We start from the raw sequence: 25,187 nt of genomic DNA, 5'->3' as shown, positions 1-25,187 counted from the left end.
GACAGATACAGAATTTACTCGAAACGTACACGGCTTGCATAGGCATGCGAGCGAATAATCGAGCATTTGGATGTGCCCATTCCAAGAGTCAAATACATTACATACCTGTCAAAATTCGTTGTACGGTCTCAATTTCTCTTCAATCGGACAAAACAGTACCCGGAAACGATATAAAGAACAGCCCAAAAGCGACTTCCAGCTATGCAATTGAACGTGTTTTTTCTTGAAATCCGGCGTTTTGTTCATAACGTAAATTCGTGCCCGTGCATGCAGACCGTGTTTGACAGTTCTAGGCATAACTGTCGGAATGTCAATCTGAATTGTAAAATGTCGGAAGTCGACAACGTTCGACATTGTGTTTTGTGCTATTTCGTGTTGCAATTATTGGTAAAGCATTATTAATTGAGTTTATAAAATAAATGGAACTTTCTATAAACTTTATTAACTTCATTATCTGATTAATTGAACTGAAAAATTGGCAAAACAAAATTTCGGGTGAACTTTCCGACATTATCGTAGACAATTTTTGATGTAAAATCCATACATAAAAAATTAAACAATGTCGGAAGCATTTTGGCGGTCAGTTTGTTTTTGGTCAGTATTTGTAAACAAAGCATTTTGCTTGGTGGTTGAAGAATACGCATTGTGAGTGTTAAACTCAAGTTCTAAAATCTACCGATAATACACTAATAAACTTTTCTTTTAGGATCTATTACATTCAACTGGGCGCGATAATGAGCAAGGAAGTTGAAAATAACGATGCTTAATTATACCACTGCTTGGACCCATTTCAAACATCTGCACCTTCTTTAATACAACAGCAGAAACCAATGGGATCCTCAAACCGAATGCTTGATCACGTTGGAAAAAGAGCTACAAAACACAATCATAAACTTTGTAAAGATGACACGAGCAGATTTCAAATACTTGCTCTCCCAGATAACGGTTCCGCCTGCGTCGGCCAGAAGCTTACATTCGGGATGCAATTACTCCGAAATAAAATTGATTATCACTCTCAGTTTTCTGGCTGCCGGTGATACTTACAAAGCACTGGAAAATGCTTATGGGGTGATCACATTCCTTCGCAAATACGTTAAGTTAATTACTAGCAAAAACTCTGCAACTGCATCATTTTAGTATCAATTTTACTCTTCATATTTGCAGCTTTCTTCCACATCAGCTTTCTTCCAGAATTTTCAAAGAAATCCGGATTCCCGCATGCGATTGGAGTCATCGGTGGAAAGCACATTCCCATCAAACCACCGGCCAATGTTGCTGGCGAGTATTGTAATTCAAAAGCATTGTGGATGCCAAAGAACTATCCTTCCGTGTATCTACAAAATTTTATTCGTCGAAACAGGAACGACCGACGCTGAAAGAAATTGATTCCTTGTCCTTTGATTGATTAGCGTGAAGGAATTTGCAACGGAAGAATTGAAGAATGCTCGTTTACGTTTGTCAAATGATTTTTTTGTTGATTCGTTATAAAAAACGAAAGAAAAATGTGTTCTATAATTATTATTTAATTGTGATTTCATTTTATTTAAATTTATAAAACTGCTAAGGCCAAAAATATTACCGGTTTTGATTCTTACTATGTCATTGTCATTGCTCGAACAACTCAGATCTCTTCATCTGTAGGATAGCCAATCTCCAACATTCTTAATGTTAAGAAATAAAATAATAATGTATTCATTATATAATATGGACAATACGGCGCAAGCCGTCATACTTAAAATAAATAAATAAAAATATTAACTAATGTAATAATGGTAATGTGGATTATCTTTCCGTAGGACAGATTCTTTCTCAGGATGATTTCTTCATTTCTTCTGACTGTTCCAAATCCATCTTCTCCTTCTTTTTGGCTTGCTCAAGGATGAGCACATCACGCAGACATGACCAGGTCTCCAATCCATTTTCCAGGAAACTAAGTCTAGGGCTACAGTCCTCCATCCACGGCTGCATCCAATCTCCGACAGGTACGAATGCACCTGATCCAGCTCACTGATTAGCTCACTGTGCTCCTCTACGCTTCGTGCCGAACGGATCGCTGACGAAAATCTTCATGGTGGGGCATGAGTCCAGCATTCTCATCACGTGCCCCAGCCAACGTATCCTTCCGGCTTTGACTATCGTCAGGATATCAGCATCGCCAAACGGCTCAGCTAGCTAGTAGTTAATTCTCTTCTCAACACGCCCTGGAGTCCTTATCATATATATGGATATATCATGCATTTCGTGCGTTTTTCGAGTCTTCTGGTTCGCGAGAATTTGTGGTAGCAGAACTCCTTTACCAACACGAGATCGTTGCCGTCAAGTTGGAGTCGCGGTTGGAGAGTTCGGGTGAAAATCGTGCCCTCAATGTTGAATCCCGCGCTTTCAGAGCGATGTTAAAGAACAATCCAGTAGAGTTGGTTCCCTTGCCTCAGCCTGCATGCTCGACACTCTCATCTTGCAATGCACCCCGTCCATAACGGCCCTCAAAAGCCTTGAACCAGCCTCTCAGGGAATCCGTATCGGTCATCCATATTTTGGTCCGATCAATGATGGTGATCAATAGATGGTGCATAGGGATCTCAGGATTCCGGCATTTCTAGTGGATCTTGAGTAACGATTTGCTACCAACAAATCCAATCCTGGTCCTGGTGAAATCAGTAACAAGGGGTGAAGGTCTGCAGAAGAGTATTCGGGACAGGATCTTATAGCAGTTAGGACTGTGATGGCCTGGAAGTTAGCACAGTCCAGTATGTCGCCCTTTTTGTAGACTTGACGTATGGTATCCAGTTTCTCGGTCATCTCGGTTTTTTTTTTCTGGTTCCAAATCCAATTCCATCACGCCCCTTGATCACGGACGGTTTATTTTATCGAGCAATCAGTATTTTTAGGTCAATTACACTCAAACTAATTGCTTTGATATACAAAACACAAAAAAAAATGCTTTCATTCTAATCATTAAATTTTATTTTAATTTTTCAGAGAGGCGATTGTAGTCTCAGAGATTCAAAACCTCTATGAGTAAACGAATAAATTTTAATTTTAATTTTCCTGGGCATTTTCATAAAAAATACCCCATTTTGTAGTTGTTATGCATATAAACGTCAAACGATGTTGACATTGCACAACATAGCCGAACCTGCACATTCCACCCGTTCAGTCCTGTTGCCCTATGTCGTCGTTGTTTTTGCTCGTTCACGTCGTTTTTTTTGGCAGGAAAAAAGGTGTGTGTATGTGTGTGCGCGTACAGAAATCCAAACATAGAATTTCCCAGTCGCTTTTTAAGGTGATAAATGCTATATTCCTTCGTGCGAACGTTGTTCTAGTTAGGCGTAAATAGTCTAGTTACATACGAATCACACATGCTGGTGCTCTAGTAGGGAGAAAGTTCAAGTGTTTGTTGGTCAACCTGTACGCCCCAAAAAAAGTTGGGTGATGGGTAGTGTTTTTCCGGCACAGTAACCAGTGTGTGAGCAGCCAACCAGCCCTAAACCATCGAAGCAACAAAACCAAGTCAACCAAGTCCAAAGGCGTTCTATTTTTCTCTGGCTGAGAGTTGTCGAGTCTATTTCGCATTAGCGGAAAAAATATTCCCCAAAAAAACAGCACGTCCCCTACTCGCCAAGAGACAGTTTTACATGGAATGAAAATATTAGTTTTATTCCTTCCTTCAATTGCAAAACAATGTATTCATTGGGCAGCGTCTATGGTTCGATGTTGGTTTTGTCTGCTTTGATGTGTTAGGAAAAAGTGTATTTTTCTTCCGTTACTACAATCTCCCCTCCCCCCGTTCGTTCTGCCCCTTTCGCTTCAGCAGTGCGGAAAAGCTGAACATACACACACACGTGCGCACCCAGTCTAGCGCCCCAGAACTGACCGAGCCCTTGGCTGCTACTGTAAAAAGAAAGGAAATAGTAAGGAAACAAGAACAGACAGTCGCGCGCGCGTTGGGCCATCGGGAAAGCACACCACCACGAGTTAAAAGTGAAAAGACATCCGACGCCGAGACCCGCGGAAGGGCAAAAGACGGGGTTTACCCGTACGCACTAGAGAAGTAACACGAAAAAAGAAAATTCATCCAGGTACATCCAATTGTGTACAGTGTGTGTGTTTTGTTTCATGTGTGGTGTAAGGAGATAAGTAATGTGGTGTCTTTCATGCGTCTCTTCTCCAACTAATTCAGGTATTATTTGTTTTCATCTGTAATCCTACTATGTTTGCGTTTTTCGTTTTAGCGCTCCCTTGACGACCGCTTGCATTCCTTTCTTTCTTACTGCTTCCTGGTCTGTACGGAACTGTCCCCAAAAATGTCCGGTTACTGTTAATGAACCTGACTGAAATTCCTTACCAATCTATCCGCATGTTGATGTTCGTTTTCGCCCTGTTTAACCCATCTTCCCTTCCATCTGTATCTTTAAAAAACCTGCTTTGTCACGCTTCATATCGCTTGCTTAGAGTATCGGGTGTGTGCAGAAGAAACTGCTCTCACTACTGTCTGATCTGTCTCTTTGTTTTACTTCGTCGTCATCGCTTTCATGCAGCTTGCTTAGATGCACATTCTAATGCAAACGCCTCCTCAGACTTCGTCTGTCGACGCTGGCGTACTCCTAGATGCATTCCGCTTTGCACTTTCGCATGTACCACGAACGAGCCATTGTCAGTCAGGCGAATTCTGACATGAAATAAATAAAAGGAACTCCAACCATACCACCACCACCGCACCTGACACAGTTTGATCCCTGGTCACGCAATAATTGTTTCGCCCCGTGTGTTGCTGCACCAACAGGAACTACGACGGCCAGACGGTGATCGAAAGACAGTCGCGCTGTGCTGTGTGCTGAGCGAATGTTTCCATAGCAGCCGCCAATGGAAAACACCCACTCATAACATGCATCCCCACCCACACAAACATACGCGCATAGTGTGGTCGATGCCTCGCCGTGCATGCGTTCTTATGCTACACTGAACCGACTCTAGAAGACGTTCGATGGATGTGTTGCTGTATGAAGAAGCACCACCATATGCAACGCACAAACGGACCGGTCAGATACATGAACTACCGGAGCTTGGACGATGATGATGATGATGATTAGCCAGACGGAACTGGATCAAACTCGCTCCAATTACTTTTGGGAATGGGTTCTCGTGTTCTGCTTGGCCGCGTATAAGACAATCCTTATGTGGATGCTTAACAACCGGTGGTTCTAAACCCCTCGGCGTCGGCCCTGCCATTCAGTTTGAAACGTGTTTCGATGTTCTCAAGTGAGCTAGTAATTATTGACGATAAATTTGGCGTTGATTCATTATTAAAAGAATATATTTTTAACGTTCTAACGTTTAAAAGAAGCCAGATTTGTTTGGCATAGTTTCTTTCGCTCTTCAGTTCAGGCTTTTGAAATTTATGCAAATTCTTCATTTTCCTTCCTGTTTGGGAGATGTTTGGAAGAGTCTTTTTTTCACACGATCACTGTCAGTGTTCAGTACATCAAATCTAATACGGAACGTTTCACTGATTCGCAGTACTATTGGAGGAAACTTTCATAGCTTCCAGGTCCTGGCTTGTAATAGGCCGTCGCCAACTCTTAACAACTAAAGCGCCCTAAAAGAGTAGTTACGAGTAAATTATGTCAAAGAACATGTAAATCTCAAACTACAACACCTGTGTTGATGATGTTGATGCATCCGCCTGAAAACTCCTAAGATTAAACTTCTGTGACCTATCTAGATTGCGAAGATCTACTGCTTTACTAGTTAGTTCTTTTACCTGATTTCTCATAGTTCATTTTTCAAACAGTCCTTGTCTTGGTATGTTTCCAACTCTGCAATAGCTTTACAGTTAGACTGTTCGATAAGAAAGACAACCATCTTAGATTACATGCCAGTTAACATTGTTTAGTGTCCCTCCAAATCCCCAAACGATTCATACCACCATCAATCCACCCAGTCGTCCATCAACCCTGTGCTCTGTACTGTGTCCGATTAGCTGAGCGTTTCACATGAGCGCTGTGCTATCTGCTGTTAACTTCCCTATCGCAAACTGTTACTTGAACTGTTGTTGAATACACAGAAGAAAAAAAACAATAACATTGCGATGCTGATTAGAGAGGCACAACATACTGCTACCGAAAATTTGTCTTTTCGACAGAAAAAAAGCAGTAAAAATATTTTTATGATCTCATCTAATTTCAATACAGTAGTGTTGACTTGCCTGGTGGAGTTGTAGTCGGTTTGAGATTGGAAAAAAGAAACCGTTGAGTAGTAGGGTCCCTTCCAAATATAAAATAGAGACTTTAAAGCGAGATCAGATGTTGACAGTAAACAAAATTAATCTTTTCCCTACCGTTATCTCGTACAGCAGGTCTATATTATCCAACTGCGGCATTTGGCAACCAGGAAAACAAATGACACATTTGTTTCTTAACCCTTAAACCGAATTAAAAGCTGTAATACGATGAATGCTGAATGGAGTTTTGCTTGAAGCACCACTAAGCAGCGTACGAGCTCCATTACGTGAAATGAGTATAATTTCACAGGGTTTTTGTTCCCAAATACCAGTCAATCTAAATCAATAGATGATTTACATTCTTTTAAATATAAATTTTGTTATTTAAACAACTAAACATAAATAAAAAACGCACAAAAATTTAACCGTGTTGCACGCCCTTACAATCGGACGAAAAAACGGGACTGGATGTTTTCGTTAAAAAAATAGTGTGCGAGCGAATAATATTTTCGTTAAAAACACAGCAAATCTTAACGAATCCAAACGTCACAAAATCGGTACAGCTGCGCCGCACCGTTTGCTGGTGTGAGTGTGTGTGCGCGCGCTCTCGCGTATGAGACCGCGCGCTTATCGTTTTCTTCTGGTCGAGAGCGTGTGCGTCTCGCCCATTGCAGGCGGGCGTCAGTGTGTGCGTGTGTGGTGGTGACAGCAGCAACAGCGCCTACTTTTGGCTTCGAGAAAAAGCTCCACTCCCCGTGTTTGTCCAGTCTCGTCGTCGTCTTCGTGGTGTGTCAGTCGTCATCGTCTTTTTTAGTGTGTGGTGCTTACGTGAAAAGAAGCAAACGGGTTCGCCAAAAACGGTGCAGAGTCGAGTGAGTCAATTCTGCTTCCCTATATTATTCGCCCAATCTAGAGGAGAAGTGCAATCGTATTGTAGAACGGGGTGCTACTGTTGTGCTTATCGTGCACTCCTTTTACGCCTTTTAAGATCAACGAAGCCCAAAAGCGAGAGCCCAGAGCTCCATTGTTAAACCAACTGTAGTATCGCTAGACGCGAGAAAGCCCCCGGGCAAAGGAATTTTTTCGACCCCAAACCTCACCAACGAACCAGCGCACGCACACACATAGCTCCTCCGGTTCGAAAACGTAGTGAAGTTTGTTCCGAGATGCAACAGAGATCCAAAAATGAGCACTTTATCTATACGGCTCACCTAGAGCTAACCCCATTTCGACCTCTTTTGCTAATTTGTCTTTTTGTGAATTCTTTCTTTTTTTTCATACCTTCGCTGCTGCCCGTCGAACATGGAAATCGTCATGGTTGTGCTGGCCGAATGGTGCTGAAAATAAATCATCACCCCAAAAAAATCCCGCTTGGCAACATCCTACCCCTCTTCCACGCAACTTTGATCTTGGGGTTTTGGCTGATGATGATGATGATCTGTTGAAATTGACTGGCTGGACCATCGGAACCCCGGATGCCTGTGCCGATGTCTGTCCCCATCGGTCATCTTCACGATATGGCATCGGAACGAACAAAAAAAAATGGAACCATATCCGGTTGGGTGCGGGTGGGGTTTACGCTTGGGTGTGTGCTCATCCGTGAAACTCCGACCCCCGTTCTCGTGCGTCCCTAATCGACCGTCACATGCCACCCCCTCCCCCCGAAAATTGACCGATCATCCCCACGGGTTCGCGTTACCGTACGTCTGTGTGTGTATGCAAATGCGTACGTGGTGATCGTGTGCGTTCGTGTGTATCCGTGTATCGTTCGTCCTGTATGCGCGCGCTTTACGCTGGTGAATGTTATGTGCCCGGTTGGTTTGTGGTGTGTGATGCATGATGATATCCCAAAAAAAAAACGCCCGTACAACCCTCTGCCCTTGTGCTTGACACCACATGGGAAAATTAATGCTGCTGGAAAATCTGTTGTAAATTGTAAAATGCTATGCGAAACACAACAACAAAAAAACACACAACAACGTCCCGAAATGGCGACGAAAAATGAACGTCAATCGCGCGATCGCCATGATGATGTCTCAAAATTCCACCGATGACGATATCTCTCCGTTGTGTGTGTGTGTGTGTGGGGGTTGTTTCCGGTGCGATTGTGTGTGCGCTACGCGTAACGCCGTAATGGAAATTCGAAATGTGTTACTCCGCGTGTGCGTGTGTGGTGGTATTGTGCGCGCGCGTGTGCGGCAAACGCCTTGTTGCCTGCGGTTCACGTTCCGATGGTTGTGTGCGTAATGCGTTCCCTAATTGTGGTGGTTTGCTGTTGCTTTGTGAATTTATCCCTGTACGCCAAATCGCAACCAAAAATGTTTAATTTTTAACATATATTCTCTACGACACGATGTGCGTAATCGTGTGCCCGTGTGTGCGATTGTGTGCGTAATTTTTTGTGTCGGGCTGTGTACGTCGTCTTTCCCGTCAACGGTTGCTTCGGCTTTGTAACGTCTACTACGCTTCTCTCCTATCGTTGTGGCTGCGTTTGTGCTCTCTCGCTCGCGCACACTCTCTCCGTCTCTCACGCTCGTACGCTCTTTCTTTGGGTGCGGATTTTTGTTGCGTTCCGAACGGGTGTACATTTCTGGTTGGAATATTTTCGCGTCTTCCAACAACGACGTCCGGTTGTGTACGTGTGTGTGTTCACCGTCCGGTTATCTCTTGCGTGGCGGATCATCGTCATCGTGCTTCACCTAAAATCATCTCCTAACTACTTGATCATTGCTGCTGCTGCTGCTGCTGCTGCTGCCATTTCCGTTGACTTCTTGACGAAACGGAACACTGCCGGGTGTCACACAAACAACCGACATAAATTGACGCGAGCAGAACCAATGGCTGCTATCAGGAAAAAGCTGGTGATCGTCGGCGATGGTGCCTGCGGTAAAACCTGTCTGCTGATCGTCTTCAGCAAGGATCAATTCCCGGAGGTGTATGTGCCGACCGTGTTCGAGAACTACGTGGCCGACATCGAAGTCGACGGCAAGCAAGTGAGTCATACCCCAAGTTTACACTTGAGAACCCCTTCTCTGGGCTGTATGGAGACGCCACTCCTTACTTTTGCAAACACTACACTAGAGGTAACATGCGGCGATCATGTGATATTGCAGCATAATGGAATGCTGGAAGTCTTTTAGCTAGGAGAGTAATTAATTAATGGAGTGTTGTATACATAGGACGCTGGCGGTCTAACTAGCTAATTGCAGGTGTCCCTACCAGAACCCTAATCCAGATTAAAGATCTAAAAAAATATGTCTGATGATGATGGTCTGTAGCAAATTTTAAACTTGTTTGATTTAAAAAATTCACGTTTATTCCGAGGCTGAATTAGCCAGGAAAAAGTCCTGTTTACAAGGGGTTTTTTTAACAACAGTCTCCGTCTGTCTTGGATGGGATTTGATGTCTCGTTTTGACGTTTGGAAAACCGTTGGCGTTACTCACTGTGCTACCGAGACGCTCGGGTAGAATTGAAGTAATAGGCACTCTTAAATATCCAAGCTCAATTTTCATTTATGAATTATTTGTATTTTATCATTTAAGCACACAATACTTTGACTTTGTTTTAACAAAGCCACTTTACTCAAACAGTTGTTTGAGAAACAAAAAAGCCGTTGATTGAGAGTTGAGCTGCTGCTCCCCCGGGACAGAAACGCAGCATTCCCATCAAACCCATCGTTTTGTGGGGAAATTGTGTGCAAATTAAGAAGGCGAAAGAAAAAAAAAGACCATCGTTTCTATTATTTGATGTGTTGCAGCAAAAGCGCGAACCCTTCACCGGGTGGTTCCGTTCCGAGGCTAAATAAAAGCCAGGAACAAAATAAGACGCGCAACGTGATCCCGCGTCTCTCTCTGGTGGAAGGAAGGAAAGTTCATCCGCTACTTGGTGTATGGTGTGCCTGGGATAGCCCGACCACCACCGTCCAGTCCGCGCCCGCCCGAGGTTTTAAAGAAAAAGGCAAAACAAGGGTGCGTTTTCGTATAAACAAACATCGCCAACCACCACCACGGTGGAAACACACATGCCCATGGCGCGCGCACTGAAAAATTGGAGAAAGAGAGCTCTAGTGCGGATGCCCCATCCATCGTCGGCGGGTTGTAGTTAGCCACCAAGATGGTCAACCCTCCCAAGGGCGAGTATGGAAGTCGCAGAGGTATGTGGAAGATTTTTGCTTGCCTTCGCTTTTCATTGCCTGTTCGAGCCAGGGCAAAGGGAAGAAGCAAACAAAAAAAGAACCACCCGGGTGGACGCTAGCTTTTGACTCCGGATGACTCTCAAATATGGACGCTTGAGCATATAAAAGAAGCAGATCGAAAATAGCTACAAGAAAGTAGGACTTGTAGCTACTAAATATTGGTCTTTTATAAGTGGGCGAAGGTTTAGAACAAAGCTCTAGTCTTAACTCGATGCCCTCGTCTCCATCATTCCCCAGACGAAGCGAAAACCACATCATCCATTCTCGCATTAAACAATCTGCCAGCCCGTGTATCTTCTACACGAGAGTGAGAGTTTTATGGAGTTTTTATGATGATACGGCGTCGGCAAGAACATGGTGTGTAGGGCCTATATCTCCCAGCCACCGCAACACTTTACCTCGTTAGCTGTTTTCGATTTCAAGAACGTGAAGGTCTTTCTTTCTGTTCGCCTGTTCGCCGTTTTCTTACACGTTTGCAGTTGGTGACCGGGACCCTGGGGCGTGTGTGCACTGCTGCTGCACACACAACACCCAGTCGATGCCAGTCAGCCCCGTCTTATGATCGCGAAATGATCATGCAGACGGATCCGTGCTTTGTTAGTTTTGCGACGTCTCACTGGCACCTTTCGTAGTCGTCGTGTTGGAGAGTTGCCGTACGATTAACTTGGTAGAGACGCACCAGACAGAAATTATTGCAAGAGCAGCAGCCAGCATATTAATCCCAAACGGGAAGTCATTGCTTCATAGCTGGATGGATGGGTCCGGAGCGATTTGGGACAATTTCAATTGAGCCTTAATTTATTATTTACGTCTTCAAAACGTTTGAGAATTAATTGGATTGAATTAAAAAAAACAAACTAAATTTGTGTCATCCGGAAACTAACTAACGCATTGTATGGAGAAATGTAATAGTTTTGGATGGCGAGTTTTGGATAACGTACAGATAAGTCAGCTGCGTTATGTTTTAATCGAACTTGAGCTTGACGAAGTATTCTGCAAAAATTATAACTCCAATCGTGGGCTGGCTGCTTTAATACTTTGTTGCGTTGAAGATAATTGTCAGTCGAGTCGAGAGTTTAGAATCTCTTGTGTCGAAGACGATATTCTTCTTAAAGGGTTCGTTAAATCCATCCCTGGCTGGGGCACTGGAATGGAACCATAGCAATGTCGATCTTATCCACGTTCGTTTTCATCGGTTGAGTGGGCTGATATCTAGGACAAAGCCTGTGACAAAGTGTGATCAGAATCTGGCCACATTCGATGTATCGCAGCAAGCAAGAAGATATTGTAAAGTCCTAATCGGTTACAATCGAATGCCTGCCTCAGGATCTTCAAGTTCTTTGCTCGGAGAGAAAGGGCTTTCCTCCAGTTGGATGTCTTTACTTATCTCCAGACACGAGAATCTGTTGTAAAAACCTGCTGGCTGAGTATAGCGGACATGATTTAAAATACGTTGCACATTGGAGTAGTTCGTTAGGACGCTGGGATGCATCCGGATTTTCACTCCACATCTTTTAAAACAACTTTGTGTATTCGCTACTTTTCTTCCGGTTCGAGTTTCTCACAAATTCATGTCGAATCTTTTGCCCTGTTGCGCTTGGACGCACATGGAGCAAGTTCTGTCTTTTCTACTCTATTGTTTTATCTTTATATGTTATGTTTCCTATCGTTTCGTCTGCTTAGTCAGTGTCTTTGTGTCTTTTCGATTCATTTTTGCTGCTTTCTTATTCACATATCACCGTTCTTTTCTGTTTTTTAGTTCGAAATAGTTGATTTGTGTTTCATTAACCATTTTTCTCTTCTTTCCCTCCATACATCTTGCCGATGCGTAGTCTGTTTTTGGTAATGGTTTTGCTCCATTGTCGTCCTGTTTGTGAATCGCATTTGAATCATCTACGAAGGAATGTTGTGTGTGTGTGTGCGTAGCGGTATTTCATCTATTTTTTTTTTTGCATTGCCTGGTTTGTGTATCTTGTATCGCTTGGCAGCTGGCCAGCGCAAAGGGATTAACGAATTGACGCACAGACTCGACCCGGTGAGATATATTTCCTCGGTATATAATTATCTCCGTAAACAGTCTTAGCGAATTAAGCATTTGAAAGCAAAAATGAATGGAAAGTTAAGCGAATCGTTTTCGCTGACGAGTACTCCATTTTAAGTAATGGAAAGAGCTTATACGAAATGTCGCAAATAGGTAATAAATATGTTACTTGTTTAGAAAACGCTTTGAATGGAGTAAAATTCTGCAATGCGGAAATTCACCCAATCAAAGTAAAAAGCGTTGATGTATGTGACTGTCGAACGAATTCACATATCCGGAAGGTTGTTTGCAAAAGCGGCCGCCCTAACCAACCTCCTCCCTCGCCAGTTGCCCCGCATCCGTAAGGCAAACATTCGAAGTCTGGATCGCACGCGCGCTCGCGCTGGCACTCTCTTTCACTCGCGGTCAATATTTATATGATTGAAACGCAGAAATTTGACTTGGCCGTTGTGCCTGCTGCTGTTTGGAGGAGATGTGTTTTTTTTTACTTTGCTTGCCTCCTTGCTTTTGCTTGTGGTTCTTATTTAAATGCTCTTGTGCTGCTGCTGTTGCTGCTACACACGCCGCGTTCCTGTACGATCAGTCACCGCCTTTTTGAGACGGTTGATTCGCACTCGAAAAGTGCGGTTCAGCGCGCGAATAAAGACGGGGTTTGGTTTGGTGGGTTTGTTGGCGTGTGTCGCCGTTCGCTGCCGCCGCCTGTGTCAGGCGTCAATCAAAATCATGTTTTCCAAATCCCTTATGACCCAACCAAACCTCTCCAAACTCTCTCTCTCTCTCTCGCTGTCTTGGTTGGTGTTCGAAAATCGTTCGAGTAGATATGAACAACATCAAATCCCGTTTCCAGCAACGTTTTGTAGCTCAAGTTTCTGCGATCCGCAAACGGCGGCATGCTCTTAGAGGGTGGGTCTCTGTGAGATTGGAGCATGCAAAATTGAAAGCACACAAATAGTTTGCGTGTGTGTGGTGTATCGTCGAGCGAATGCGGGTGTGTAGTTGGTCTTGTCAAACGGACGTCCAAAACACCGTGTCCATCAAGACACGTGGACGGACAGTTGGGGGAAGGCTTTTGGTACCTATTTGAACAAATTTTATTACTGAGACACATCGGAGAGAGATCTACGGGGAGCTAACAGGTTGTCAAAATTCTATGACATTTGGGGAGAACATTCTCATTTGATTTCACAACATCAGCACTTAACAAGTCACAAGTTCCAGGTTCTTCTATGTGTACAAACGTTCTTCAGCTTCACTTTTTCCCTATCTTTGATGATAGCTATTTGGGGCGGCCCGGTGGTATCGCTGACAGTCGAGCGGGTCTTCAAACGGCAGGACAGGGGTTCAAATCCCATCCGGACCGATCCCCCGTAATGAGGATTTTACTATTCAACTACGTGCCATAAGCACTAATAAACTGATAAACTAATTTTATTACGTGTTGATCAACTGAACTGAATCAACCGATTCTTTTCTGCTATCAAGTGCTGCTCGTTGTCTAAAACTTCTTGTTTAATTATATGTAAAACGCTGTGAATTTTTACCTTTCATTTGCTTTTATTGTTTAAAGATGCTATCACAAAGGGGACCTGAGAGAACAGTAGTTGAATCAAGGGGATTTTGAAATTGAACCAAAAACGAAACAGATTTACGTCGAATAAGAGACATACGTATAATAAAGCTTATCGACGATTGGGAACCGGTACCAACGAGTCACAAGAAAGGAAAAAAAATCCCCCTCGAGGTCCATCCAAGAACAGTCTTCTCTCATGATGACGACCATGTTGCAAATGGTTGAAATTCCAATCGCATTAACTCACCCTGTGACCGTTTGGAGCCTCGCGGAAATGATCGGTTCTTGTTTCAGGCTCCCGATAAGTTCCACCGGGAGGGAAGGTGGGTGGAATTTCAGAAGCATCCAAATTGCTTGATGATTCGCGTTCATCAAACCCTTGATTGACCATTTTGTTAACGATCAAGTAGAGAGCGTTATCAAATAATTGGCGTTTTGAGTTGAGAATCATTCGCTTTTTTATTGCGAAAATTGACTCCCACCCGGATTAGGAGGGGGATTGATAATTGAACCTGTAGTCGCCGGAGTTCTAGATGACCCGGATTGCAACAAATAGTGGAAGAAGTAAAGTAGCACCAAACCAGAGTACAATCCCTCGCTTCAGTACGAGGTTTTGGGTAGAATTTAATATGATTTGCTTTGCGTTTTTCTTTTGCCAAAATGGACTCTTCCCATGTTGTTGTACACTATTTTTAGCCTTCAGTGGACGCGCGATACACTGTTCAAGCTGTGCTGCGAATAGTCTGTTGTTTTATTGAATGTTCCAGCGTTCAGCGACCGGCTATTCCATTGGGGCCCGCGGGACCAGCAGAAGTGTGTTGAGAAATTTAAACCCACCGGAATCCTTTTTTTGGTGGTGTGAACCCTTTTCGAGAACAGGTATTCGAGGTTTCGCATGCTATTTTGCAACCCAATTTTATCGTATATCTATTTTTATCACCCTTAATAATATTGATGCTGATAGCTGGCAATGGAAGAAGCTGTTTAATAAACTATCTCTTTCTGTAACAGGATTAGAAGAACAGTGTGTAAAAGCCCGTCCCGGATAGAGGAGATTCGTTGCGATGTTTATCGGTGTATCTGGATAGATTTTACCTTCTACCCTTTTTACTACGATTTTGATGATGTCAGAAAGCTTAACTTGTTGGCAGATGAGAACTGACCCCGACACCGACGTTTTATGTGCCAGGTTTTTTTTTTCCTCCATCCGCCTCTACTGGCTGTGATTCGAGATGAGCTCACGTCGACCATGTTCATTTGTGCATATAAAGGTGAATAATAAAATTCCCGTCCATACTTCTAGCCAACCGACGAGGAGGAGGTTGCTTGCCCGTATCCAAGATTGCAACTCGGCTGATCTTTCGTCCGGATCGATCGGCACGAACAAGATTGTTATCTCTACGCTGCTCTCTAGGTTGCTTTTGATATTTATCAAGAAGCGGCTAGCCACAGTACAAGGAACTCTTGCCGGATCATCTATCTTATCGATTAATAGCTTACATCGCGCTGGAAGGATTAGGATTTGCATACCTTTCATGGTGTGTTTTTATAGTTTGAAAATAGTGTACAGTTTCTTCAACTTGAACGCTGTTTTATTCATTTCTGCTACTAATTACTAAGCCATTCTTTTCGCACACTGGAAACCATTTGAAGGCCTGCTTTTGTGTCCTTTAGACAGATGTCAGATGTCTCATTTGCATTGCATAAAATCCAAACCAAAACCCTTTTGGCCATTGCATGCTCTCTCCTTCCCTTTTTCTTCCGCGCGATGCGAATGAAAAGCATCAGAAGCCGGAAACAATTCCACAATTAGTCATTGGGATTGTTGGAAAGAAAAAGGAAACAGTTTTATCTCTCGCCTCTTCTCTTGACTTGAACGCTCTTGGCAGCACAATCAACCACAACAACGAGCCCCTTTTGCTTCGATTCAACCCTTTGAAAAATGGAAGGGAAAGTCCAGAGTAACAATCTTGCTCGTTGTTGTCTGTGCAACACACTCCGGTCATACGTTTTCTTGGAACACGGTTGGACTCTGCAATGAACAGATTAAGCAATGGAGCGATGGACATTACGGTGTTTCGGTAGGATAGGTGTGTGTGCTGGTTGGAGCACAGATGAAGCAGTTGCACTTGGGGTTTTCTGTCCGATTCTAGAAGACCGTCCATCAAGAGGACGCTCCCCGCGCTAGTGCAGAGCAAAGATAAGAAATGTCTGTGGAAAATAAGTAAGCAAGCGAACACGAAACACTATCATACAGAGCTGTCCAACAAAAAACCTTGGTAACAATCTTACTACAACCAATACATGTTCCCCGATTCTTGTGGAGGGATAGTACGCAACATTCCGCCCTATCGCGAAGGAGAGTGTGTTTAAGCAAGAAGAGCCATCCCATCCGATTGCCCTGTGCTGTGCTGCTCCATTGTCTCGTTTCCACGCTTATGTGAACCATTTTAGCCGAAGGTGCGAAGAATTTATATCACTGCAGCAGCGAGCCAGAGAGACCCCCACACGGCTCGTCGACATTCGCTGCGGGTGCGCACACGATCCCGCACTGATAAGAGAAAACTCACCGATAACTTTCCTCGTAACGCTACACGAACCTTACCTACTACCATCGTCTAATTCGTCTCACGCGCTCTCCCCCTGTGATGTGATGCTTCCCTCATGGGTTCACACCATTCGGTTTGTTTGGTATGAAGTTTGCAGCTTTTCTCCTTTCCTTCTCCTTTCTCACAGCTGCCTAACCTCGGCTGCCTGTGTACTATTGGGTGGTTAGTCTCTCACCCTCCAACCCTTCCGATGTGGAAGTGATATCGAAACGTTGGTGAATGAGGGCGAAAAACAAACCCAAACCCACTACCTCCGCACGTATATCGGCTCGAGAGTAGCTCGTTTGGTGCGCGCACCCCTCAAAGATAGTATCGAACCCCACCGCGGGGTGGGATGATAGTATTTTATGTTGGAGACATTGGAAGAGAACACGGGGTAGAATCCAGAACAAACTATACCACAAATACGAGCGCCCAACGGTGAGGGAAATGCTCTGACCTGGCCGATAACGTTAATTTTCCCGCTCTGCAACCACTGGAGGTTGGAGAAACCTTACGGAAAATCATTCCATTGTGACAATTAACTTAACACACCTTTCATCGCACTCTCCCGAGACGCCTTGTGGACAAGGAATGCTCTTCGCAATAGTTAAAATGGACAAGAATTGCATGTCCTTTTGCTTTCGCTTTCCTGTCTGTCGATTTTTGTTAACTTGATCACTACTTTTCCTCATCCGATTACTGCCTTTGGGCCCTTTGTGGTCCCAATTTCTGTGTGACAAGGGGAGAGTATCAAAATTCAATATTTCTTTCCGCTTTCGCTTCGCGATATCTCTTTCGCTTTTGGATGCAGTTTTTAACCCTCCACCAACATGATATGATGCCCTTCGAACGAAGCGATCGGTTGTCAATGCTTGAACCACACAGCGGAGGTAAGGGCTCGTTTGGAATGCTGATGCGATCAATTCTGTTATCTGTGTGCTTTGGGGCCGGAATGAAATAGAGAAAGAAGGAAGGTTGATATCGCTATGTATGTGACTTTCGCTGGTATGTAATGAATGGAACCACCAATGATCATGGTGGGTCCACGAGTTTGGGTGCAGGATTGGAAGACGATTGAATTTATTTATAAGCGTTAATGCGTTATCTTAAAGCGTTTTGGAAGGTGTAATTTTTAATCAAGGTTTATTGGAATGTTGTGTTTTCTTTCTTGCCTCTTTTTCGATTACCAAGCCCGAAGAATGCGTAGAAGAACACACCTGCGGCGTAAAAGGCACGATCGTCCTCAATTCAATACTTGGGGGGGATGAGAACCTATTTTTTGGCCCATCAGGTTCCGTCTAAGTTGACTTAATTTACCCGTGGCTGGATAGAAATTTCAACAGGAATAATACCACCAGTTAACATGTTGTTTTGTAGTACATTTGGTAAAGGAATGTCAATGTCAAGAGAACATTACAGACATCATTGAAATTCATTGTAAGAAGCATGTCCTTTAAAACACAAATATTAATCACAAATTTATTTCTCTTGCTTACTGTTTTCTAGGTCGAGCTGGCGCTATGGGACACGGCTGGACAGGAAGATTATGACAGACTGAGGCCGCTGAGCTACCCAGATACCGACGTTATTCTCATGTGTTTCTCCGTCGATTCACCCGACTCGCTGGAGAACATCCCCGAAAAATGGACACCCGAGGTAAAGCTCAGAACCGCCACCACGACCGCTTTTATTTGAATGACATAATGCATTGCCGTGTAGGATTATCCGTTACATTTGTCGTCATGTTTGCTGAAAGATTACTGACCTTTTTTTCTACTTTAATACAAAAATGTTAAAAATGTGTGTTTACAAATGCATTAAATTGTATTTTGTTCCGTAATCGCAATCTCTGCAGTGCGTGTAACAGCAGTGTGTACGTACGTGCAGCAGTTTGTAGAATTTTGTTATCAGTAAACACTTCCTTCTTTTCTCCACACATTCCTGGTGCGGTAATTCATGACTCACAGCGAGACAATCTCAGCGCAGCTGCGCGCAGCCCCATTGGGTGTATGGTTCCGCGGTGATCGTAAATGAATGAATCATCGAAGATGACGAAGATTTTGAGTAGATAGCTGTGGGATTAAAGACTGATTTTCTAAGCCCAGAATGTCTAGAGTTGAGGAGAAGAAAAAAATGTCTATTTTGGCGTATTCTTTGGGATCATCTAGCATGTTATATAGGGCACACGTAACATAATATAATAACAGACTTTACACCTGAATGTTAATCTCTTATTCTTTCTCTTCGTTCCCATTAGGTCAAGCATTTCTGCCCCAATGTTCCCATCATCTTAGTCGGTAACAAGAAAGATCTCAGAAATGACTCACACACTATTAAGGTAAGTAGTCCGTCCGCCCTGTGCGCCTTGCTACACACTGTACTTACTCTCGGGGTATTAACTAATCTTTTTATCTTCCACCCCCTCCGAACGCTCTTACTTTCGCTTGTAGGAATTGGCCAAAATGAAGCAGGAGCCAGTGAAGCCACAGGAGGGACGTGCGATGGCCGAGAAAATAAATGCATTCGCATATTTAGAGTGTTCGGCCAAGTCGAAGGAAGGTGTGCGCGAGGTGTTCGAAACGGCTACGAGAGCAGCGTTACAGGTCAAAAAGAAGAAGAAGAGTAAATGTGTTCTGCTCTAAAAGAGCAAAGCCAGCATTTGTGCTCCTTTACTGGCGCGGCGATATATGTGTGGTTGCTTGCACGCATAACACTCTGAGCCTGAGGTGAAAAAAAAAAACGGTGGCGGTGGAGAAGAAATAAAGGGACGAGGAAAAGAAGGAGAAAGAGGAGGGAGAGGAAAAGGGCAGGTGGCGCAAAACACACGAACATCGGGAGAGAGGAAGGATACATGTGCCCCATGTGCGTGTGTGTGGGTGGATGAACCGAAATGGCGGGTAGATAGAAATAGCCAAGCGCGCTATATTAACATTAAACGTTTGGTACCATCACACACACACACACACACAGTCACTTTCGGGGGGAGACGCAATGGAAAGTGAAAAGAACGTGTAATTCGTAGATAAACGCCACCACACACGCAGAGCAGATTACAACACAGCCGCGAAAGCCTCATCAGATCGAAAAGCATACAAAAGAATCCTTTTTTTTTTTAGAATGAAAAAGAAACATCTTTCGACCAGAAGATCATCATTCTTCTCACACAGAGTAGACCAAAAAACAAAACAAAAAAGGCAAAAAACGAGAAGAAAATAGAGAAAACCTCCTCCACAAAATCGTTCGATGCAGGATTACGAGTTCCCCACAAACACAAAGCCAAGACGAAAGCCTTATGGTTTTTTTTTTACGGGACACAGAGCAAAGGAAACTATAATGTCATGTTGTTTTGAAAAGCGCACGCGCGCGTCTCCTCAGCCTTTGGAGCGTGTACTGTCAGAGATCAAGTAATACTTAGAATTACTACCGTGCGTCCTTTATAGCGCGAGGGAAGAAGCCTACAAGCGCCTTTTTTAAATACATATTTGTGTGTGTGTGTATCTAGGCGTCACGCATACGGAAGGGTAGAGAGATCAGTAGCATCCATGGTGCATGGTGGGAAAAAGTGTCATTTTCTAATAACACTTAGCGAAAGCCAAGCACACTTTAATATAACAATTGCAATATTATTGCTCTGTTTTCATAATCATATTTTATTAATAGATCCATCAAACAGAAGCTTTGAATTTGGAAAAGGTTACTGCTGTGCGTGAACACACACGGGGGGTGAATGAGGCGAGAGAGATGGGATTTTTTTGCGCGAAAATTTCGGAAGCCATTTTTTTCCGACGTTCATTATCGTCATGATGTTTCTCATACATTGTAGCTCCTATTCCCTTTGGTTCCATAGTGTACTCTCCCTGTATGTTTTTTTTTATCTACACAACATAATACACACCTACATTTACACATAATACGTGCATGCATAAGATGATGATGGCATCTATTAGATGTGTTTTTTTATTATTAACTATTTGGTAAGCGATTAAGAAGTAAAACATGGTGTGTGGGATGGTATGTGTTTAGGGCAGAAGACGAAGAAGAATAAAAAAAAAGCAAAAGCACACAAAAAAACGACTAAGACGTGTAAAGAACAGAAGGCATAAATGTTAGCAAAAGAAATCGTCAAAAAGCGCTCATCAGACGCTGAGGGGAGTAGGGGAGGGATACGAGGACGCATATATAGACACGATATCAACACACATACACACACACATATATGATTCTTTTTTTAGCCAGGAGCCCCCATGGTATCGTTTGTTTTGCACTATTAGCATCATATTTACGGGAGAAGATCCGGGCAAGCCCATCCCCTCCATTCAAATTTGCAATAAGCGCGCAAGAGATTATGATCGAACGATAACGATAGATAGAAGCGTGTGCTATTTGAGGTTAAAAGCGGGCATATTTAACAACTACCACCAACAGTAGAAAAATTACCACACCACAACATCTCCCCTACTGCTGCTGCTGGTACAAGGGTTGCGTCTTCTCTGGCGCGGAATGTTGATTCTTCCCTTTGTTAGAAGCCGTCGTCGGCTTTTTTGTAAGCAGGAGTGAAGTGGATTTGAATTTTAAACAATCCAGTACACAAAACCCGCAAAAACACACGACGACGGGTGGAGCATATATACTATGATTTGGCATCTGATGGAACAAAACGCGAAAAGAGAAGAACACACATACACACAAAAATGGTGGAAACAATTTGTAAGGCGAACAGTATGATGAGCGCACGAGGAGGAGAAATGAAACGGATTTAGGATAGTAATAGGGTAAACAAACAAAAAAAAAAACATACAGAAACAAACACGGCAGATTAGCGCAACCGCGAAGAAAGAAGAAGGAAGAGTCAGAATTTTAAAAACGGAATGCAGAAGAATAAATTCTAACCAATGATAAATGAACAAAAAAGCAAACATCAAAAACACATGTACACAACATCAACACAAAATCAACTTTAAATCCGATATCCCGGTCGTCTTCGTGGTGGTGGTGGTGGTAAATGGATTTTCAGGTGGGAAATTAGCTATTGGTGGGCCACTTTTAATCGAAATGTGAAATTGAAGAACATCATAATGTTCTGTTTGGATCGGTAGATGTTGTGCCGCCATCCTTGGTTTCCGAGGTGCGTTGTTCTCGTGTTCCGGAGGTGTCCTGTGTTTCGTTGGAGAGTTTTTTTTTGTAATCGGACAAGGAAAAAGTGAGCAGGTGAGTGAAGTCAGAAGAAAACGTACATCGTAGAGAAGTATTGATAACAATCTTTATGCATTTCTGTTTCTGTATCATTTTAGCAGCGAAATGCCTTGTATTTTTCAACGAAGAAAGTTGGGTTATTGCACGTGGTGGAAGCCAAAGAAATCAGCATACTTCGGAGCAAAACACGTACACACACACACATCCTGGATCGTATCATCCATCGAAAGAGTTAAAAATTTTACGTGCGAACGATCCATCTATCTCCTGCTAACTCCATTTTCGGTTAGTTGGCATCTCTACGTTGTGGTGTGTACGTATCATGTAGCTGTATCTTTATTAGTGATGTTTAGATACTTTTGGACCACGTTGTTTGTCGGGGCGGAAGTTTTACGCTGTAAACGATTACGAAGAAAGGCACAAAGATGATGGTCCTTGTCCCTAGTAGCAGGAGATCTATATCTTCTGATGTTCTGTATACACTCCCCCTTCGTCACAATGCCGCCCAACTCAGCTCCTCTTGCACAGGTCTTTTTGTTCCGGGGCCCGCGGCCAGTCGGTACCCCGCTAAATATGGATGTGATCAGGATCTTTTTTGGAGCGTTGCAGGAGTGTAGAAGAAATCTACACACATACACACACTACTAACACAAAAATCGGGTATTTTAGCATATATATTTAAGTAGTAATTTTGCGGTATTCTCTAGGATGCATTGTGTGCAAAGCAAGATATCATCTTTGTAATCGCTGTCGCGTGTATAATTGGTGTGTTGTGTCCCTTGCGTTCCCCAATTTGTTTGGTAGCCGCCCGTATTGCGCTGATGGGAGGAGGATGTTTGTAGATTCCTGAACAAAACCCCAGAAGACACAGACTTTTTTAAATGTAAAATTTCCTACCGGATATCGTCCTGGATAGCAGGATCTATGGGTTTAATCTTGTGGTAAATACAGCTCGTACTAATAGTCTACAAAACTTCCCCACCAAATGTTTTATTTTTATAATTCCTTAAACCTTTTTACACAACACACGCGCACACGTACATACAGTTGGGAAGGCGACAAATAATCCGTTGGCCAGTTTAGGGTATCTTTGTAAATGGCTGGGTGATTAATAGTTGCCATTTTGAACGACTTTATGTAGAAAAAAAGGGTATCAGCAAGCACTGATATGGAGCGAACTTTATTGGAAAACCCCGTCACAATTGTGTGAGGAAGAATGGTAGACATTTATTTGGACTGATGAAATCTCTCACAACTGGTTGTACGGGTGGAGCAAAAAAAAAAAACACATAATTACACGCATCTCGTATTGAACTATACTTATTTCTATTTCTACTACTACTAATCCTACTAAGTCTACAAAACTACTGCGCAACTACTTTTATTCCTATTGGGCGATTTATTAAAGGACACTTGGAAAATCAACTACTAAACGCTGGTTGGTTACTGGAGAGAGAGACGATCCATATACATAGAGGAGAGAAAGAAAACGCTTTTTAGATAAAGAAGAGAGATAGGCCTTTTACAGAAGCTATTGAAATTTACTCTCACATGACGCGACGATGTTCTTTTTTTTTGCAGTGGACCGATACACGAAAGAATTATTCTCTTATCCGTAGTCCCGTTCCAGGGAGTCATCCACCCAATGTGGTGATGTGTATTTTTGTGTGGATGGATTCTAACGATTCTTACAGAACCGGACACCATTTTTTGCAGGTAGTTAGGAGTCGAAAATGATAACAAGAAATTATGCTACTTCTTTGTCTTGGGTATATATATTTGATTCAAACAAAAAAGCTAATTTGTTTTGCCGGAAGGAGTTGCGTAGTTTGTGTAATGGAGGCAAATACACTTGCATGAGATTGAAAAGACTCTTTGAACATAGCTCTTTTCCTACAAAATCTCCTTGACAAAAATATCAGTAAGAAGAGCAGAAAATCTGCTTAAACGAGCAATTTTGCCGAAGGGGTCTTACTGTTCTTCCTCGTTTTCATCTTATTTTATAGACAAGAACCCCTGGACGACGTTGAGTGCTCGACTACGCTTCGTTTTGGTCGATGGGCCGTTATCGACTAAGGATCCTTGAATACGAAGACTTCGGTAAGCCCAAGTCCTTGGATGCCAGGCTCTCTTGGTACACGAGAATGGGAACTCGTTAGAAGAGGATGAATTTTGAAATCTACAACATCTTGCATCACAGTCCTCACAGACAAACGAGGTCTCTGACAGCCACCAACTAATGCCTTCTGTTATAACCGCTACCATTTCGCAAACTTTATCCGTAACTCCTTCCAAGTAATACTTTTATAAAACGTGCCCTTCTTCATGTAGAACGCCCTATGCGTGCCTCATTTACGACATTTTAATCTTCTGTTAACTGTATGTTTGTTCGCCTTCGAGGTATTTCATTGTATCGATGTGAGGAAAAGCTAATTTTGTCGCCTTTTTTTGTTGTACCAACGGATTGTTATAGACCGAAAATTAATTGCATAAAACTCCTCTACCACGACGTCCCTCAACCATGGTGTCCGCATGGTCATAATTCTTAAGAACATCATAGCTTAACATTATACAGTTGTATTGCTTTCGAGAAACACACATATTCACACAATTAAGTGTCACGCTAGTGAAACAGCTGTGTGGAAGAGATGAAAGAGAGACGAGAATAAAAACCCCAAACAAATTTACCACCTTTTTGCTGTATAGTGCATCAATCAAGAAGTAAAAATGAATATAAAACAAAAATCCAAACTGTGTGCAAATCAAAGATTGGCGTTACGCTTGTGATGGTAAATATATACATAAATAGAGAAATAGAAGCAGGCGAGAAGAAAAAAATAAACATTTACAAACGAAAGAAGAGAAGGACGAACAAATTAAACACACATCCACACGCAAGTGAGCAAACCGAACTTCACAGATACTTTTTAGAATTATTCAAAGCTCTGTATCAATTATACAAATTCAAGCCAAAACCACAAAACAAGGGGCAGAAACGTAGTACATGTGCAAGCTTACATGTTATACATGCATGTAGGCTGCTGACGGACCGAACCGGTACACTAAACACGTGGTTAAACATCTGGCGCGCGCGCAGTGTTCAAATACAGCTAAACCCTTCTCATACACAGATACACACATACAGTGTCTCATACGAATGGCGCCACTACATCTTAGAAATATCATAGATAAAAATTAACTAATTATTAAACAAAATTTAAAAAAAGCAACGGCCGCAAAACCGCTTTGTAATGAGAAACCGGTAACACGGAAAACGGATAGAAAGTGGAAGGAGGAACAATTTTGTGTTTTAAACGGTGAAACACACGACATTCGTAACTGAATAAAAACGCAAGAAAAAAAGTATCAAATTCTA

The 25,187-nt window shown here is 42.8% G+C and overlaps 4 protein-coding genes across 5 annotated transcripts in view; 2 read left to right on the top strand and 2 right to left on the bottom strand.

The window, feature by feature from the left end:
* Positions 1–25,187, top strand: part of LOC126563527 (uncharacterized) — a 387,646-nt gene that overhangs the window by 32,314 nt on the left and 330,145 nt on the right. The gene's annotated exons all lie outside the window — the stretch shown is intronic.
* Positions 1–25,187, bottom strand: part of LOC126562593 (replication factor C subunit 5) — a 431,263-nt gene that overhangs the window by 138,758 nt on the left and 267,318 nt on the right. The gene's annotated exons all lie outside the window — the stretch shown is intronic.
* On the top strand, positions 3,229–19,297 carry LOC126563013 (ras-like GTP-binding protein Rho1). 2 transcript variants are annotated; one of them, XM_050219620.1, is made up of 5 exons: positions 3,229–3,283; positions 9,053–9,213; positions 18,125–18,274; positions 18,876–18,956; positions 19,069–19,297. In XM_050219620.1, exons 2-5 carry the CDS (start codon positions 9,058–9,060, stop codon positions 19,258–19,260), a joined length of 579 nt encoding a protein of 192 aa, XP_050075577.1. In that variant the 5' UTR covers positions 3,229–3,283; positions 9,053–9,057; the 3' UTR covers positions 19,261–19,297. The 2 variants fall into 2 exon arrangements, with proteins under 2 accessions (XP_050075577.1, XP_050075576.1); XM_050219619.1 differs by lacking the exon at positions 3,229–3,283 and adding an exon at positions 4,099–4,180.
* LOC126562792 (craniofacial development protein 1) overlaps positions 21,053–25,187 on the bottom strand; it is a 170,308-nt gene continuing 166,173 nt past the window's right edge. Inside the window, exon 2 of the mRNA XM_050219376.1 lies at positions 21,053–21,068. The gene's annotated coding sequence lies outside the window, so the exon portion shown is untranslated. The remainder of the gene's footprint in view (positions 21,069–25,187) is intronic.

Source organism: Anopheles maculipalpis, chromosome 3RL, assembly GCF_943734695.1.
Source record: "Anopheles maculipalpis chromosome 3RL, idAnoMacuDA_375_x, whole genome shotgun sequence".
Lineage (NCBI taxonomy): Eukaryota > Metazoa > Arthropoda > Insecta > Diptera > Culicidae > Anopheles > Anopheles maculipalpis.
The sequence above is the reverse complement of the archived record's forward strand: the minus strand, read 5'-3'. Positions and strand labels throughout refer to the sequence as shown.